Genomic DNA, 17940 nt, shown 5'->3' on the forward strand with positions numbered 1-17940 from the left:
TTCCAAGAGATGTCTCCTGCCTCAGCCTCCAACAAGTGCCGGAAGGTAGTTCCTGCGATAGCTTACCGAGCATCTAGCTATGCTCGCTAACCGAGAGGCATCCCGTGGCTGTTCTGAGGGCAGTCTTATGATAGGTCTGGAGCTTAGTTCACGGCTCACGGTAACTATCTTATCTATCCTATCTTGTACGCATGTGCAGCCAATAGATTATGACCTGTTAGCATACCTATGATAGTTCTGCAGTCCTTTCGTGAGAGCGAAGGTACGAATTGAGTCAGTTTTTTGTCGTTAGTTCTACACATGACTTTTGCTGTTTTGCACTTCCCCTCGCCTTTTCATGTAGTCGTCCATTTCATTGTATTTTGTATTTTGCGATTTCGGTATGTCGTTCTCTTGTTCAAAAGGTAGTCTAACAGTACTTTTTGCTATCTCATCTTATATTTCGTTCCCCACAGCAAAAACTTCCGCTTGAAAAATACTACTGTGGTCTGGCAGCTTGAGAGGCTGCCTTATCCCTAGTTTTGAGCAGTAAATACCCGCTCCCACTCCATCTGAAGTTTTAGAGCCGCCTGTTTAGATGTGAAAAGTTTTATGGCCAGGCTTCATACCTTTGTGCCATCCCTCATCTTCAATTGCAGTGCGAACCCTTCTCTCCCAACTAAAGTACGGAGTCATGTAGTCTGTGCAACCTGAGCTTCACTTTCCTTTTGAGCTGTGACCGAAGTTCTGCAGGTAATTACTCCAGCATCCACCAACCTCCTCGCGGATTTCGCTGCCAGGTTTTCCGCCATAAGGTCAATAGGTGGCATGCTGAGAATCATTTCCAGCGCCGCCGTTGGAGTGGTTTTCATCGCTTCTGTTATGCACAGAGCAGCGAGTCGTTGAATCCTTTCTAGTGGCATTTTTAATTTTATAGTAGTTAATGAACCTAGTTAATGGATACAATTGGGATGTGTAAGGGACCAGCAGTTCTAATTCCTCGCAATAAATACAATAGTACGAATATTTCATCATTGGCAATGCTACATGATATGTGTAAACATACCACCATGGTAAAGGGTAAAGAGGATATTGTGGAATGACGAACAGTATGCTAAGGGTAGTTTACAAAATTTCCCTTTTTCAATGTTTTTCATAGCAAATTAATGTGAAAATTGTATTGAATAGTTATAGTGGAAGAATTTATTTATTTTATATAGAATTATGAAATTATTATTGGAATTATTGGAATTGGAAAACTAATATAGAGAATCGATTTAGTTCATTACTTATTTTGTTAAACTAGTAAAACAACAATTACCAAATATAAAGAAAAAAGTGATAAGTATGGAAAAAATTGTGAAACATTTCATCATAAATTTATTCGCAAATGAAAGCGTTAGAAACTCCAGATAAATTTTTAGTAACAACGTTAAAAGAACTGAGTATACCAAGCACGCTACTCTTGTTTTTTAATTGCTTGTGAACGAATTTCGAATTTTATATAAGAAAGCTGCTAGAGAGTTGTCACTCGACACTACAAATAAAAAGTTGCACAAATATTAGCAACAATAATTCTGGATCAACCAAATTAAACATGTTCTTTTAAAATACAACTGATTGACGTCTAGAGCTGCAAAAGACAGTATTTATTTACCTAGTTAATGGATGCAGAACTACCTTTTATCCACACTCTATGACAAACAGTTTCTAGGAGCTAAAGAAAATGTTTTTGCTCCCAGCTATTTTCATGTTTAACATCTTTCGTATGCCGAGACTAGTAAGTTTTTACAGTTTGATTACATTATATATACAAAATGTATATACACATATAAAAGTTCAAACACGCATATGCACATACATATACATACATATGTATTTAAAAGACTGGTTGAGAAGTACAAAGGACATCATTTGACTTCATTTGTATCATACATGCTCGTGACATGAAACCGTGTGTACATTTAGATCTCAAATATGTGAATGTGTATGTACATACATATGAATGTATGCAATAGCAAACTTATTGAGACATCTTTATACTCAAATTAAAACAGAAACGGTATAATTTTCATTTTAATAGCAATGCTCATACATATTGAAATTAAAATTTAGTAAACCCCACCAAAACAATAATTTTTATTATGAAATAATGGTTTTACGGAAGACCTATTGTAATAGCATACTTTTAATTAACCTGATGATAATATACATATGCATGTGGCACAACGACACCACTAATTGCAGCATTACCTGGTTTGGTTATTAACTATGGTAAAAAACAAAATTATGCGAGCTAACACAGTCTTATTTTTTTTCGTACGGCACTGTCATTTAGTGATGAGGGTCTCTACTTAGGTCTAATACTAGTCAGAAAACTAAGCTGGAAGGCTAATAGGCCAGCTTTAGATAATTTATACATTAAAGGAACCATGGTACTTGTACAAAGAATGGCCAGTCTTTGCATCTGCGGGGCCCTTAGGACCACACCCACAGAAGCACTAAATATTATGCTTAACCTTTTACCAATAGAGCAATTCGGTAAGCAAACAGCTGCCAAAGCAGCTCTCAGACTAAGAGAAATCGGCCTACTCAGAACGAACCAAGAAGGACACCCTTCAATTTTAGAAAAATTCCCCTGCATTCCTGGCACAACGGATTTCTGTAAGACCAAGGACATCAACTTAAATAAAACCTTTGTCACAGTATTTCCTTCCAAAGAGGAATGGGATAACGGGCTTATTGTTAAGAAAAATGATTTAAACATCTACACAGATGGCTCAAAACTGGACAACAAAGTAGGTGGAGGGGTTTACTCCGATAAACTCGGAGTATGCCAATCATTTCGCCTACCTGATCATTGCAGTGTATTTCAGGCGGAAGTCACAGCCATAAAAGAGGGACTTACGGTAATAAAAACGAGAGTATTATCCACAAATGAAGTCTTCATTTACTCGGACAGTCAAGCGGCAATAAAAGCGCTTGAAACTAAAACACACTCATCAAAAACAGTTTTAGAATGTTTTAAACTACTAAATGAGGTATCTAAGTGCTACAAAGTGCACCTTATCTGGGTGCCAGGCCACAGGAATATAGGAGGAAACTGCAAGGCGGATGAACGTGCTCGAACCGGTACAACGCTCGATCTCAAACCGGGTAAGCCGCTAATACCAATGCCTATAGCCACTTATAGCCACTAAATTGAAGCTGGCAAAACCTCACAACAGGCGAACTAAGCAGACAGACATGGCCGAACTGGAACAGCGGTCGATCGAAGATCTTGCTAAGATTTAACAGAGAAGCTATAAGAAAAATGATAGGGGTATTAACTGGTCATTGTTTAATAGGCAGCCACGCTAGAAGATTAGGACTCCCGTACTTCGATTTTTGTAAAAGCTGTCTTAATACAGAAGAAGAGGAAACAGTCAGATACCTTTTATGTGAGTGTTAAAGCTTAGCTATGAGAAGGCTGCACACTCTTGATACAGCATTTTTAACCGATGTAGCGGACATAGCCCATCTAAAACTAACGAAGCTCTGCTCGTTTATTAAAGTTACCGGATGGTTCGAAAAGGAACACGTAGGGTAAGGATAAGCTCCAGTGGTATCACAATGGACCTGCGAAAGGTCTAAGTGTGTCTTTATGACAACCATCCTACCTACCTACCTACCTAGTTTTTTTTGTATACAAACCGCATCGTGGCCCCAGTTACGCCATCCCCTCTGATTCTGTCAAACCCGCTGAACGCCGGTTAATGGCCTGATATTGGCCACACCTTCCGAATTATTTTCACCATGGATGAGTTCAGCCTGCTTATTTTACACACTCATCAAAATGATGTCAGGCACCTTAATAGACAAACAAACAAACAAAAGGAAGAGAAATTTCAAATAATTCCCCTTCCTTTTATTTTTATATTCTCGGGGCGTGACGCCACAGCGAATTCGGAAGGCGCAATCTCTTATTCTATCATTATTTCGTCCAATCAGAAGTTGGAACATTACACTTGCGTGTCTATGAACGGCCATATAAGTTGAATGTTGTATTTTGAATAATTCGAACCAATTGGTCCAATTTTGCTCTTGCGGCCTCAGCCAGGTTGGATTATCTCACACGAGTTGTCCAGTTTTTGGACCCAACTTTGTGGTGTTCGAATTGCAGGAAGTGGATTGAAAATTGTTTGTACAACAACCTACATGAGTTTGGGCTGGCAGCATATAAACTGATGGACTGTACAATGTCCCCTCCACCCATTTCATCATTTTAGCTTTAACCTTCAACTTGTGAATTTTCCCTTTGTAAACATGGAAGCTAGTATTTTCTTCCATATTGCGCATTTCCTTAGCCATCAATTTATTATGCTTTTGCAGCAACTACACCTCCCACACTTGCCATGTTACCTGGAGTTTGCATTAGTGCTTTTTAAGCTCCTTTTGCACATTTAATTTGGTACTTATTAATTATATATATATATAATAGGTGCTTACACCCTTTTTGGTTGTTTGGCCGAGCTCCTCCTCCTATTTGTGGTGTGCGTCTTGATGTTGTACCACAAATAGAAGGACCTACAGTTTCAAGACGACTCCCAACGGCAGATATTTTGACGTGATAACGTCTTATAATTCGATTTAACAGGCTGCACGCACGAAAAAATGTGTCGTTACCTTGCTCATTAGTGTTACCTTGCTCATTGCCGTTACCTTGCTCATTTGTCGTTACCTTGCTCATTGCATTGAATGAACTGCAAGCGAAAGCGCGGAACGAACGACAAAGCAAACAAAGCAAACGAACGGCAACGTTCGACATCTTGCTCTCTCCTACTTAAGTGAGCGTATATATGTATGTATATGCGCATATGTACATATATAAATTCACGTATTTGTATTTGCATATGCCTTCTTATTGATTATTATTAATTTGATTCACTTGAAGAATTTAAAATAAAACCAAGTTTGTTAATAATACATGTTGTTTTAATGTTATTATTATTAATTTTTTTATTATATATGAAGGAAAAAATGTATGGTAATATTTACCATATACCTTATAAGATATGTTGTCTATACTTCTATACTAATATTATAAAGAGGAAAACTTTGTTTGTTTGTAATGAATAGGCTCAAAAACTACTGGACCGATTTTAAAAATTCTTTCACCATTCGAAAGCTACATCATCCACGAGTAACATGGATTATATTTTATTTTGGAAATAGGGCTCGAGATATAGGTCAAAACGTGGACCCGGGTAACCTTCGGATGTGTATGTACAATATGGGTATCAAATGGAAGCTGTTGGTGAATGCTTTAGTCCAGAGTATTTTTCATGCCGCTCCGTGACTAGGGTCTCGAGATAGAGACCAAAACGTGGATCCTAGAATGTGTTTGTACAATATGGATATCAAATTGAAGCTGTTGGTGAATGCTTTAGTACAGAGTATTTTTCATGTCGCTCCGTGACTGGGGTCTCGAGATATAGGCCAAAACGTGGACCCGGGTAACCATTGGTTGTGTATGTACAATATGGGTATAAAATGAAAGCTGTTGATAAGTGCTTTAATACGGGGTAATTTTCATACCTATTGATGACTAGGGTCTGGAAATATATGCCAAAATGTGGACCCACCGTGTCTTTGCACCGAATTAAACCAAACTTACACACATTGTTAAGGAGGTATTGAAGATGATTTCCGTATAGTTTGGATACCTATTGGTAGATAGGGTCTGGAGATATAGGTCAAAACGTGGACCCGGGTAACCTTCGGATGTGTATGTACAATATGGGTATCAAATGGAAGCTGTTGGTGAATGCTTTAGTTCAGAGTATTTCCATCCGCTCCGTGACTAGGGTCTCGAGATAGAGACCAAAACGTGGATCCTAGAATGTATTTGTACAATATGGATATCAAATTGAAGCTGTTGGTGAATGCTTTAGTACAGAGTATTTTTCATGCCGCTCCGTGACTGGGGTCTCGAGATATAGGTCAAAACGTGGACCCGGGTAACCTTTGGTTGTGTATGTACAATATGGGTATCAAATGAAAGCTGTTGATAAGTGCTTTAATACGGGGTAATTTTCATACCTATTGATGACTAGGGTCTGGAAATATATGGGCATTTTCAGAAAAAGGTCAACCACGAGTGCAAAACTCAAACTGTTCCTGAAAACTTATTGTTGATGAATAATAAATCTCAAATGTGTTTACTTTATAAATATAAAAGAATTTTTCTTTTCGTTTAATTTGAGCCGAAATATACAACGAATATACAAAATTTACAAAAATCTAGCTCTTTTGACCAAATATACCAACTTTTTTCCTTGTAATATTCCCTTATTGAAAGCAATACTATGAGGTTTTTAATAATTTAAAAATCTTCTACTGATAGTAACATAATGTTTTACAAGCAGAGAGACTTAGTGGAGATCGAAAAACGGTAATTTTTTTTTTATTACTTCTGCTTATATTCGTATGTCGCGTCCGTTACCGAAAAATAGCATTTATTGTTCTCATTAGTGCAAAAAGTGTTGAAGTATAAATTGCTTTCAGACTTTAAGCAAATAACTTATTTCACTTAAGAAAAGTAGCCATTGACTCTCGACAAAAACGATTAATAAAATTTATTGGTGTTTGAAATTTGTCGCGTCCGTTACCGCGAACCTTAAATTTTAAATAAAATCGTAGAGATTGCACAAGTTAAAAATTTTATAGATGGCAAAAACGGCAAAAGAAACAAGAAAAGCAATAACAACGAAATATAGAGAGAAAATGAAAAAAGAATCTTAGATTGGAAATTTTTCGCCAAAGGCAAAGTTGCTGCAGACGGAATACGTGCCGTAGTTAAACGAAAAGTCTGGCAAATCGTTAAAGCAAGAAATATCATTCTCGGTGATGCCTTATGCTTCTATGAATGTGGTAAGAACAACATTGATGGAGTTAAAATTTTGTATATCTCTGGAACACAAATTGATAGTTTTTCTAATCAACTGTCAGAGTTATGGCAAAATGTTCCATATATCAAAGGAGTTAAAAGTATGCATTGGTTTTCATATTTCGACAGTAAATGTATTGTAGTTGCTCGGATGGCCTATTCATTAAAGAAAATAATTAAAATAGACCATCCTAAAAACTAATAACTTTCTTCTTTTAAATTTTTTAAGTCGTTTTTACTGTAATATTACTTGAGTTTTTATTTTCAATAAAATTGAAGTGTCATAATGAAAAAAATTCAATTTCCTGGCTCATGGAAAATTTTGTCGCGTCCGCTATGTCGCCTCCGTATTTCTTCTATACTCAATTAAAAAAAAACGAAGAGAAAATTATCATATTTCATAAACCTACGAATAACAGTCATCCGTTCGCATTTATTAACATATATATTGTATATATATAAAAATCCTTAATTTGTATATTTCTGAATGCGCCTCAAAAAAACTTCTATTTTTTGTCGCGTCCGTATCACTTTATAATTGCTTATAACTACGTACTTATTTGTAAAAGATCTTTCCCGTATATATTAAAATCTAGCACTCCGTCAGCCCTTTAAAACAATATCAATATATATAAACTTTTACTTTGTCTTCATTGTTTTGGACGCCCGTAAAAGCGTACAAATGTCGCGTCCGTTACCGTGAAAATGCCCATATGCCAAAACGTGGACCCACCGTGTCTTTGCACCGAATTAAACCAAACTTACACACATTGTTAAGGAGGTATTGAAGATGGTTTCCGTATAGTTTGGATACCTATTGGTAGATAGGGTCTCGAGATATAGGTCAAAACGTGGACCCGGGTAACCTTCGGATGTGTATGTACAATATGGGTATCAAATGGAAGCTGTTGGTGAATGCTTTAGTTCAGAGTATTTCCATCCGCTCCGTGACTAGGGTCTCGAGATAGAGACCAAAACGTGGACCCTAGAATGTGTTTGTACAATATGGATATCAAATGAAAGCTGTTGATAAGTGCTTTAATACGGGGTAATTTTCATACCTATTGATGACTAGGGTCTGGAAATATATGCCAAAACGTGGACCCGCCGTGTCTTTGAACCGAATTAAACCGAACTTACACACATTGTTAAGTAGGTATTGAAGATGATTTCCGTATAGTTTGAATACCTATTGGTAGATAGGGTCTCAAGATATAGGTCAAAACGTGGACCCGGGTAACCTTCGGACGTGTATGTACAATATGGGTATCAAATGAAAGCTGTTGGTGAATGCTTTAGTACAGAGTATTTTTCATGCCGCTCCGTGACTGGAGTCTCGAGATAAAGGTCAAAACGTGGACCCGGGTAACCTTTGGTTGTGTATGTACAATATGGGTATCAAATGAAAGCTGTTGATAAGTGCTTTAATACGGGGTAATTTGTTATGTTATGTTATGTTATGTTATGTTATGTTATGTTATATTATGTATATATTTTATGTTAATGTTAACTCATTCTCTATATCCATACAAAATATCTATCAAACAAATAAAATTAAAATTTCCTTTTGAAAAATGCAACCATTCAATCAGTATTTTCTTATGACGTTATCACGTTAAACTATCGTCATTAAACCGACTTTACAGACAACCTCTTTTTTTCTTAATTTTGGTGTTTCAACCCTACGTTCCTCTCTGAATTCCGAATGGTAGTCACGCACCAACCATTCGGCTGCGGCAGCACCTAAATTTTTATTATTTCCAACATTCACAAACAAATAGCTTGTGAAAAAAAGTTTGTTTATTTTCAGTACTGTCCTGATCTGGTTGTTAAAATCACAAAAATAAAGGATCGTTTTTCGAAATGCATTATCATCAAATATAGGTCATTCACTTTATGCCTCTGCATGCGTATGAAGGATGATAGATTTACAAGGTTTGGCCAATAATTATGGTGAAAAAGAAAATTATGAGGGGAACTTCGGCTGCCACGTCACGGGGGAGGCAGCCGCCAAATTCTGTACAATCATTTCACATGTATTCACACACTCGTCCAATCAGTCGTTGTTCAGATGGGAACGAAGCAACATAAGTGGGGACTGTGTTTATTTTTTTCGTATATCACTAACACAATCTTATCGCCAGCCGAATTATGCACAATCATTTTGCATGTTTTCACACACTCGTCCAATCAGTCGTTGTTCAAACTACAACCGACATTGTGTTGATTTTTTTCTTATACCACTAACACAATCTTAGTTTTTTCGTAAACAAACCGCTTCGTGCCCCAGTTACGTCAGCCTATTAGCTGATTCTGTCAAATTCACTGAGAGCCGGATAACGCTATATTACTAGTCACACATTTTCAATTTTTTTCACCATACATGGGTATGTTTTCCAAAGTTGAAAATGGGTAAATTATACAAACTAAAGTTAATGAAATGTATTACTTACAATATTAACTGCATTATTAAATGTATGCTTATTTAAATTTTTTAATTTATTTATTTACTGATACTAAGATATTTGGGTGTATATGTAAGATTTCTAGTATGTTAAGAACTTAACGTAATTGTAGTACAATACATAATCTTAAAACTAGAAACTAACATCCAGATATATAAAGGCTATACGTCTAAATATAGTTTCTTTTGATTATATTTATAATAATTCTTGAAGGAAGTGTTAAGAAGAGTAAGGCTCTTAAAGACGGCTAATCGCAATCACATTCAATTTACATTTAATTAAAATAATAGCTCCACGTTAAAAAAATAATTTATTAACATTTTTATGGGAATTATACAACTCACCTGAAGAAGAGAAAATTGTTACGTTATCGTTTGAGAACTCTTTTCCTGGCTCTCTCCGTGCTGTATGTTATAATACCGCTTGGAGGGATGTCTACAGATGTTTGCCCTGGCCTGTCGAGAGGTAACTGCTACTAGAAAAAGGCTTTTCTATCATTTGGGGTTTCATGCCTATAGGGAGTTTTGAACCGCGGCTATGGAGGTCTAATATTAATATTTCACTATTCAGAAAAAAATGTTGTGCACAAATAAACAAACTGTCTTCATTATGCACGATAAGAAGTTAGGTATGCGTTAGTAGTGTTGGACTAACTTTCAATTAAAATTTAACAGTGTATAGTTAAAATTTAACACTGTTGAAAGTAACAGTGACATTAGTTCTTTAAGATATACGAGCAAACTATCTTCTGAATCCTGGCAGGGAACGCCTTCATATAACCGTGTATATTCAAAGTCAGGTTGCGAAACGAAGCGAAAGCCCAGTTGTAAGCATTGCGCAAACTCATATTTCTAGGAGTGAAGTGTAGTACATCTACATATATGCCAATTTTTCTCCGCGATGCCACAGATACTAAATTTAAAATTGAAGAAGTCAACATGTCAATATTTCTTGTTATTTAGAATTATTTGCGAATATTTGCAATTTTTTTTTAAGACGAGTGCTCTGAGCTCTGTTTATACTATACGCATGCACCCATATAAGTGTTTATATATAGTATGTCTTCTAAATGCTCGAGCCTCAGCTGTTGCGCCTGAAGCACACTCCAAAATACACAAAACAGTCACTATCTATAATATCTTCGACATTTCAACACTATTAAAAATTTCGAAGCCATTCTGTTTTGTTCTCATAGTAGAAAAATATTAAATTAATATATACCTTTACGTATGGGATTCTCCAATTGATAAAAAGTGCACAAAAATATACAAATAGTGGCAAAGGAATTTACTCTTAAACAAGGGTGCGAAATTGTTTGCCTATTAGAGTACAGCTAAAGCCGCAAATGGTTAAACCCAAATTTTTAAATAGATATACACTTTTTATCTCAAAGCCTTAATACATAGTTTTCGTGTTAAACATAAAAATTCATTTACCAAATAATAATGTCATATACTCCATACTATGTAAAGGCCTAAAAAGTTGTCCTAAGTATCATATCATAACCTGTATCATATGTATAAAAAAAAATAAATAATTGGCGTGTACACTTCTGTTAGGTGTTTGGCCGAGCTCCTCCTCATATTTGTGGTATGCGTTTTGATGTTGTTCCACAAATGGAGCGTCCTACAGTTTCAAGCCGACTCCGAACGGCAGATATTTTTATGAGGAGCTTTTTCATAGCAGAAATACACTCGGAGGTTTGCCATTGCCTACCGAGGGGCGACCGCTATTAGAAAAATGTTTTTATTAATTTTGCTTTCACCGAGATTCGAACCAACGACCTCTCTGTGAATATGTATGTATAATCAAGATAAAACTTAACGCCCTTTGATTTAACTTTTTGGTGTAATTTTAAGATATTGGAATAAAGAAATTTCAAATAAATATTTTATATAAAATTTGTTATATGCATCGCCCGTAAATAGACGGATAATATGTAAATTTTTTTGAGTGCTAACCAAATAACTTATACAAGTCCAAATAAATATTTGAAAATTTAACTTGAACAGGTTGCAGCTCGCTTTTGTGAAGGAGGTCATTACTGTTCGTTGCCAAGGGAATGTTGTACTCAAGGATGTTGTCCACCATACCAAAATGGACCCCGACAACTACCACCACCGTCAGAACACGTCTTGAATTTATTTTTCATCAGCCATTGGTTTTTCTGGTAAGATATTTTTTTCATGATACAGAATGTACTCTTACGATAATACACTGCAGTAAAAAGTCGAGCAGTCGAAAAAACGTTAGTTTTAATATAAATTATTTGTAACTGTCTTTAACTGGACGAAAAAGAACCTGAAATAGGTAGGTATTAAAACCGAAAACCAAACGCACAAATTCAATGTTCAAATTTTTAAATATTTTTTCTATTAAAATGTAATTTCAACTTAGAAATGTATCAAAAACAGGAAACTTAAGCGCGGTAAACGTCTTAGTAATTTTAGATTTTTTGGCTCAGGAAAGTCATTCTCCACTTGCGCTTTTCCAATGCATAAACTAACAAACAAAATATGCTGTTAGTTAGAGGGTTAAAATGTTTCCCGTTGTTTTTGCCATAGAGCTTCTGAATATTATATAATATTTCCTAAGCTTATGAATTTGACTGCCACTAAAAAAAATTGAGTCGTTCGGCTGGAAAAAATTCGAGTTATAAATACGTTGACATATAAGTAGATGATCTACTTTTTCACGCTTAACTCAAAATCCGTAATTAAAAATCGCGATTTCCCATAGAAATTTTCTCTCCCAAAATCTGGGATTATAAAATAATCCTAGATAATAACGATACTTTTTTCTGTGTTATCGAATTTTATTATTACGAATGCAAGGAGAAACATCAAAATAAAAACTAAATGAAATGGATGCCGGTAAAGAAAACAGGTCTGTAAACATAATTCTAATAAAATTTTTGTTAAATATTATTAATTCGGGATTCATTTCACAGAAAAGAGCGTGTGTCTATAAACGTGTGCCCTCTTATAACTCATTATAAAATATAATATCGAATTTCGAATGCGTATTGCTGCCATAATTTTTTGCAACCTCAGTAAACGTCGCATACGGAATTCCTCCAATAATAATAATTAAAGAAACCAAAAACACCGAAATATTCCACCAAACTAATTTCTATGAAGAATAACCTCTCAAAGCAGTATTGACAGCTGATTGTTGATTTTGCAGGTAATCTGCCATATGTGAACGGGTAGATTAATTTAGTGGATTTATAGGTGATTAATGCATATGTGAACGAATTATTATCACCGATTGTTTCGTTGTTAAAAATTATTGCAATTTTCAACTTATCGAGCTATCGATTTATCGCGATCCCACTATATAAAGGGTGATCATTTTAGAGTTGTCGGATTTTAAATTGAAATAAAACAACGAAAATTCAAAATGATTGGGCAAACTTTATTATTTTTATGTAGAAACATTCATGACATTTATTTTTTAAAGATAGTCCCTTTAAAATCTTAGCCACAACTGCGCCGTAATTCGACCATCCATAAACACTAATTTTGAATGACTGGTTGGAAGACTTCGGTCGGAATCTCGTGAATAACTTTAGTAGTATTGGCTTCCAATGCCTCACAAATAAAAGTCCAAAGGTGTGATATCACACGATTTTGGTGGCCAATCTGCTGGTCCGGGACGATAGATAAATTGCTCACCGGCACGACGACGTAGTAAATCCATTGTTTCACGGGCTGTGTTACAAGTAGCGCCGTCTTGGTGGAACAAATATTGTGGAGATCACGGGCTTCACGAGGCGTAGGTCTTTCCATGATGAAATATCAATGAATACTGAAAAAAATCATGTATTTAGTTTGACAGTAGTCAGGCGTGATCTATCAAAAAAACCTATTGAAAAAGTACCTCCAATCTGCTCACCCTTTATCAAAGACAAACCTGCTGCTCCTCATCACATATCGCTCAAAAATTTATATAATTCTATTGGGCTTTAAAGCATCCCGCTTGAAAATATCCACAGAACATATTCTATACACCTATGCACACTTGACTATGAATGTTTTCCCTGCCGCAAATGAATACTTTCATGTGGAATTTTAATAAAAACGTGTTTATATTTTCAATAATTTGTGGAAAAACTGTTTTCGTAATTAGTAAAGTAATTATTTGCAGTTTACTCTTTAGCGATCTGTACAACCCGAAAAAGACTAGGCGGAGAGTAATTCATTATAACCAAAAGCGATGTACAATCATCTTTTAACATAATAAAACTTTGACTTTATAGGTGTGTGGTGGTTGCGATTATTTTGGCAATATTGTGTGCATACTCTTTATGGAAGAAACGCCGTACACTTTGCGGCTGGGGATTCACGGAGCATCGAGCTCAATCAGAGGGCGACTCGGCAGGTTCCTGCTATGCTCCACCGCAATACAGTCGCTGTAATTCGTTTCATCATCCACCACCTCCATATACCGAAGTATTATTTGCAATTTTAAAATATCTTTATATTTAGTAACTCTATTGTTGGTTTAACGTTTTAAGGTCACATCTAAGCCGGATCTTTATCCACTCGTGTTCACATGCAACAGTGACAATGCTAAATCCGGTTCCAGTTACCTGATGGTACAATATTTTCGAAACTATATCGTTCGACCAGTTGGATCACTTTCCGCGGCAAGTACAGTTGATTCGCTTAGTTCAAGCTTCATTTGCAATATCAATGAAGCCAACACCCTAGTACCACCTCCATACTCTCGTGCAGCAAGTCCGGAAACTGAGTTTAGTGCGCATTTCCAGCAACAGTTTATGATGCCTCGTTCAGCCTCGCAAATAGTTTACGCCTGTGGAGGGAATGGAGATAGCAACAATGCGGGAACGCGCGAGATAAGTAGCAGTATTGTAGCGCAGAAAGTATATCAAGGTCAGCAAAATAAGGTACCACATTTTACTGTGGTGGCACTTAATGGATCAGTTGGTGGAAATCAGAGCGAAATTGGTCTGGGAAATGTTACAAACTCTTCAATCTCATACAATACTATTTTACAAACATCTGTTGCCGAAAATTTTAATTTTAATCAAGTTTCAGTCGGGATCAATCACAATCATACAAATAACAAAAATGAAAATCATGATAACATTGGCAACGGTAGTGGTAGTGAAAGCAATCGAAGCAGCGTTAGCGCGGGTTGTGTCCCAAAAGGTTTTATACAGTCTCAAAGCGATCAACAGCTTCGTTATATTAACAATAGCAACAACAGCATCAGTGATATTTTTATAAACAACAGTTCCGTAGCCGCTTATGCAAATACTACTAACGCAAGCGGTAGTAAGTCCATAGATGTAATAAATTTTGATGGAAAGGGTAACATTGCCCCTTCGGAATCTCGCGAGGCTGTCACAACTTTTTCTAAGCACTCTCCATTAAATAATCACGGGACCTCGGCAATTTTTCGCAATGGCCATATAAAGCCTAACCCTTTGCATCGCACGAAAACGAATTCAGCACAACTTGTATTCGACTCAAGTATCCTGAATCCAACCTACAAATCATGTGATTCAGTTGCTGCTATTCCTCTTACAGTTCCTGGAGCTGCAGATGATTTGTCAGAAACAGAATTGAAAGAGCTTCAATTGTTAAGACAAAGTCTGGAAACTTGTTGCCACATATTAAAACAGCAGAAGCATTTGCACCAGCATCCACAAGGTACGATAAACGAAACAGAGTCTCCACCATCCCGACTCAATGAGCTGACTAAAAATTATACTGCAGACGATCCACGTAACTACATAAGGCCAGATAATTGTTCTGCTGTTAGTAGCCTTACAAACGTTTGCTTGCCTAGCTCACCACCTCAGGCTACAAGCCCAACTGGAGAAGTGAGAGATATTCTCGAACAAATACGTCAATTGCAGGACAATATAAGCTATGAAGACATGTTGCTGCATATGAAACCTGCCCTATGTAACACTGTATCTTCACCCACAACCACCTCTGCAGAACTAGCCAAGATCACGAATGCAACTTCTCAGGGGAAAACAATTCGCAGTTCCGTTAAATGTTGTGAAATACAACAAACCCCAACCCTCATGACAACCTCTCCAATGTTTTCTAAGACCACTGTCCATTTGGAGTCTCCTTCAGTAGATAAAGGTACAGCAACAGTTATAACAACAGCAGCACAAAGGACTTTGAGCTCTTCCAATGACACCGAAAATATATTGAAGCGCCCGTCAACTTTGCAACAACATAAAAGAAAATTATTTACCCCAAAACCAAATAAAGCTCTTTACATTCCAATGGTGCCGAATATAACAACGACGCCTTCTAATAGATGTATTTTAAAAAGTCCTGTCAGCAGTGTAGTGGGGACAAATTTCTTCACAGGCAGAGGAGGCAGAGTGCGAAAAATTTGGGTCTCACGTTCAGCACCTACAACACCAGGCACCGCATTACCGCCTAACCGATTAAGCGATGATAGTCCATTACTTACAGATCATGACGAAGATCAGGAGACTGACCAAATTGAAAATTTTAAGTAATAGAAAAAGTTGGCATATTATGAAATTACATACGTACACTCATAACATAACAAAGTCAACTGCGGTTCAAATTATTCAAACATACGTACAATATATGAACGTACCATATGTAGGTATGTAACATATTAAAGTCAACTGCGGCTCAATTCAAGTTGATGTAACAATTACAGCTTAGTAGGTTGATCCAAACGGTTCATGGCTGAAATTAAGTGGTCCATCATATGCCATGTAAGAACAAATACATGTAGCCAAGTCGCAGTGAAATTTGCACACGTACAGATGTGCGTACTATAATAGTATTTGTACAAATATTTGAACAAATTACATGCCCCGAAAAAATCTTTTTTTGGTACAACAGCGGGGGTTTGGTGTGATAGTTTATATCATATTCCAAAGCCTATACATACTGTTGTTAATCCTTTAATACCCGAATGAATTGGAGCGTAACTAAACATATTTCAAAGATGCTCGTACATCCGTGGATGTTAGTCTCGACCTAAATATAAATTAGTATAGATTTCAAAGTTCAATGAAACGTAGTTTAGCCATTATAAAATATTGTCTGGTTAAAAGTAGTAAATTTTTAAACACAAACATATTTTACTATAATTTTTCCCTAATAGTTGACTAAAATTCAGCTGTGATACTAACACAAATATATCTTGCATTTAGCTTTTATTTTCGACTTTGAGCAGCTTGCAAATAAATACCAGCGACGCAAGCTCCAGCAACAAACTGTTATAAAAAAATAAGAATAGCGTGGCTTCATCGGGCATTAAAGGTTTAAAACATGCTAAAGCTGTAAATAGCATTTCTTCACACCCCTAACGCCCTTGTTTTTAGTAATTACACTATATAACTGCTTTATTTATGTGTACTGAGAAACAATGTTTCATAGAAACAATACCCTTTCAAGAAATAGAGTTTGAAATAATATAAGAATATGCCAGATGCAGCTTAAAAACCGTTCTATGGTTATTTTATGTCATTTTACAAGGTTCCTCAGTTTGCATATGTTAAAATTTTGCACATTTCCATAAAACATAATTTATTGCAAACAACCATCTCTAAACATTTTCATAACCATAGGTATTCTCTCCAAAAATATTTCTGGTTATGTTTAAAAAGTTATAATGATAGATATTTTTAAACATTTTATTTTGTTAATTTAACTTAAAAGTTAATAAAAATGGATAACGTTTATAATGTTATTTGTTTAATTAATTATTGGTGTTTTAAATTATCTGCTATATTTCTGTCATTTCAACACTCACCTGAGTGGAATTTATTCGTATTCTCCAATAGATTCGGCCAACAAAGGCCGTGGCAATATATATACAACCAACCGTTCATATTGGTTAGATAGCTATTGGGCAGATAAAAGATAGAAAGGGGTAGCTTCAGTATTATTTGCAATATTTTGACCAGCGACCTTAGTTATAGAGTGTCTGAGGAATTGATATTGTATTGTTGCAAATACATATATAGTACATATGTATTTGATATACAGTAGTGGTCAACTAAATAGAGACATCAAGTCAGCGCCAACAGAAGTTGTTAATAAACGCTCACGACGTCAATGAATACCGGTAAAAAATTATCACGGCTTAAAAAACAAGGCACCCGAATGAAATTAAGTTATTTTAATCGCATCATCTTGGTTGATACAGATGCATCCCCATTCAATTCAACTGTATGTCAATGCTCGGTGAAAGTATGACCCCTAGGGAAAGTAATGCGAAATCGACCTCACGTCGTCCTGAATTTCAACTCTGCAAAAAGATTGATATCGGAGTGTGATTGTGCTTTTTCTGGTACTATGCTATTCTCACAATACAAGAAACTTTAATGGCCTACCCAATGACGATATACAAATGGTAATATGCTTGTGATTTGGACGTTGCATCAGGAATCGGTTACAAAACCTTAGCACCGCTTAGAAAAGATAACTGTATAAAAGGGGATACAGCTTATGGGTAGAAGAGAAATGTAACTTTAGGAGCGTTAAATACTGGAGTCGATGGAATAAGTCAATCCAATAAAATATTAAA

At 36.0% G+C, this 17940-nt stretch overlaps 1 protein-coding gene across 1 annotated transcript; it reads left to right on the top strand.

The window, feature by feature from the left end:
• The first annotated feature begins 1155 nt into the window (after positions 1-1155).
• Positions 1156-17113, top strand: LOC128856777 (uncharacterized). Its single transcript, XM_054092094.1, has 4 exons — positions 1156-1759; positions 11385-11542; positions 13634-13826; positions 13892-17113. Exons 1-4 carry the CDS (start codon positions 1706-1708, stop codon positions 15887-15889), a joined length of 2403 nt encoding a protein of 800 aa, XP_053948069.1. The 5' UTR covers positions 1156-1705; the 3' UTR covers positions 15890-17113.
• The last annotated feature ends 827 nt before the right edge of the window (positions 17114-17940 follow it).

Source organism: Anastrepha ludens, chromosome 3 (genome assembly GCF_028408465.1).
Source record: "Anastrepha ludens isolate Willacy chromosome 3, idAnaLude1.1, whole genome shotgun sequence".
NCBI lineage: Eukaryota > Metazoa > Arthropoda > Insecta > Diptera > Tephritidae > Anastrepha > Anastrepha ludens.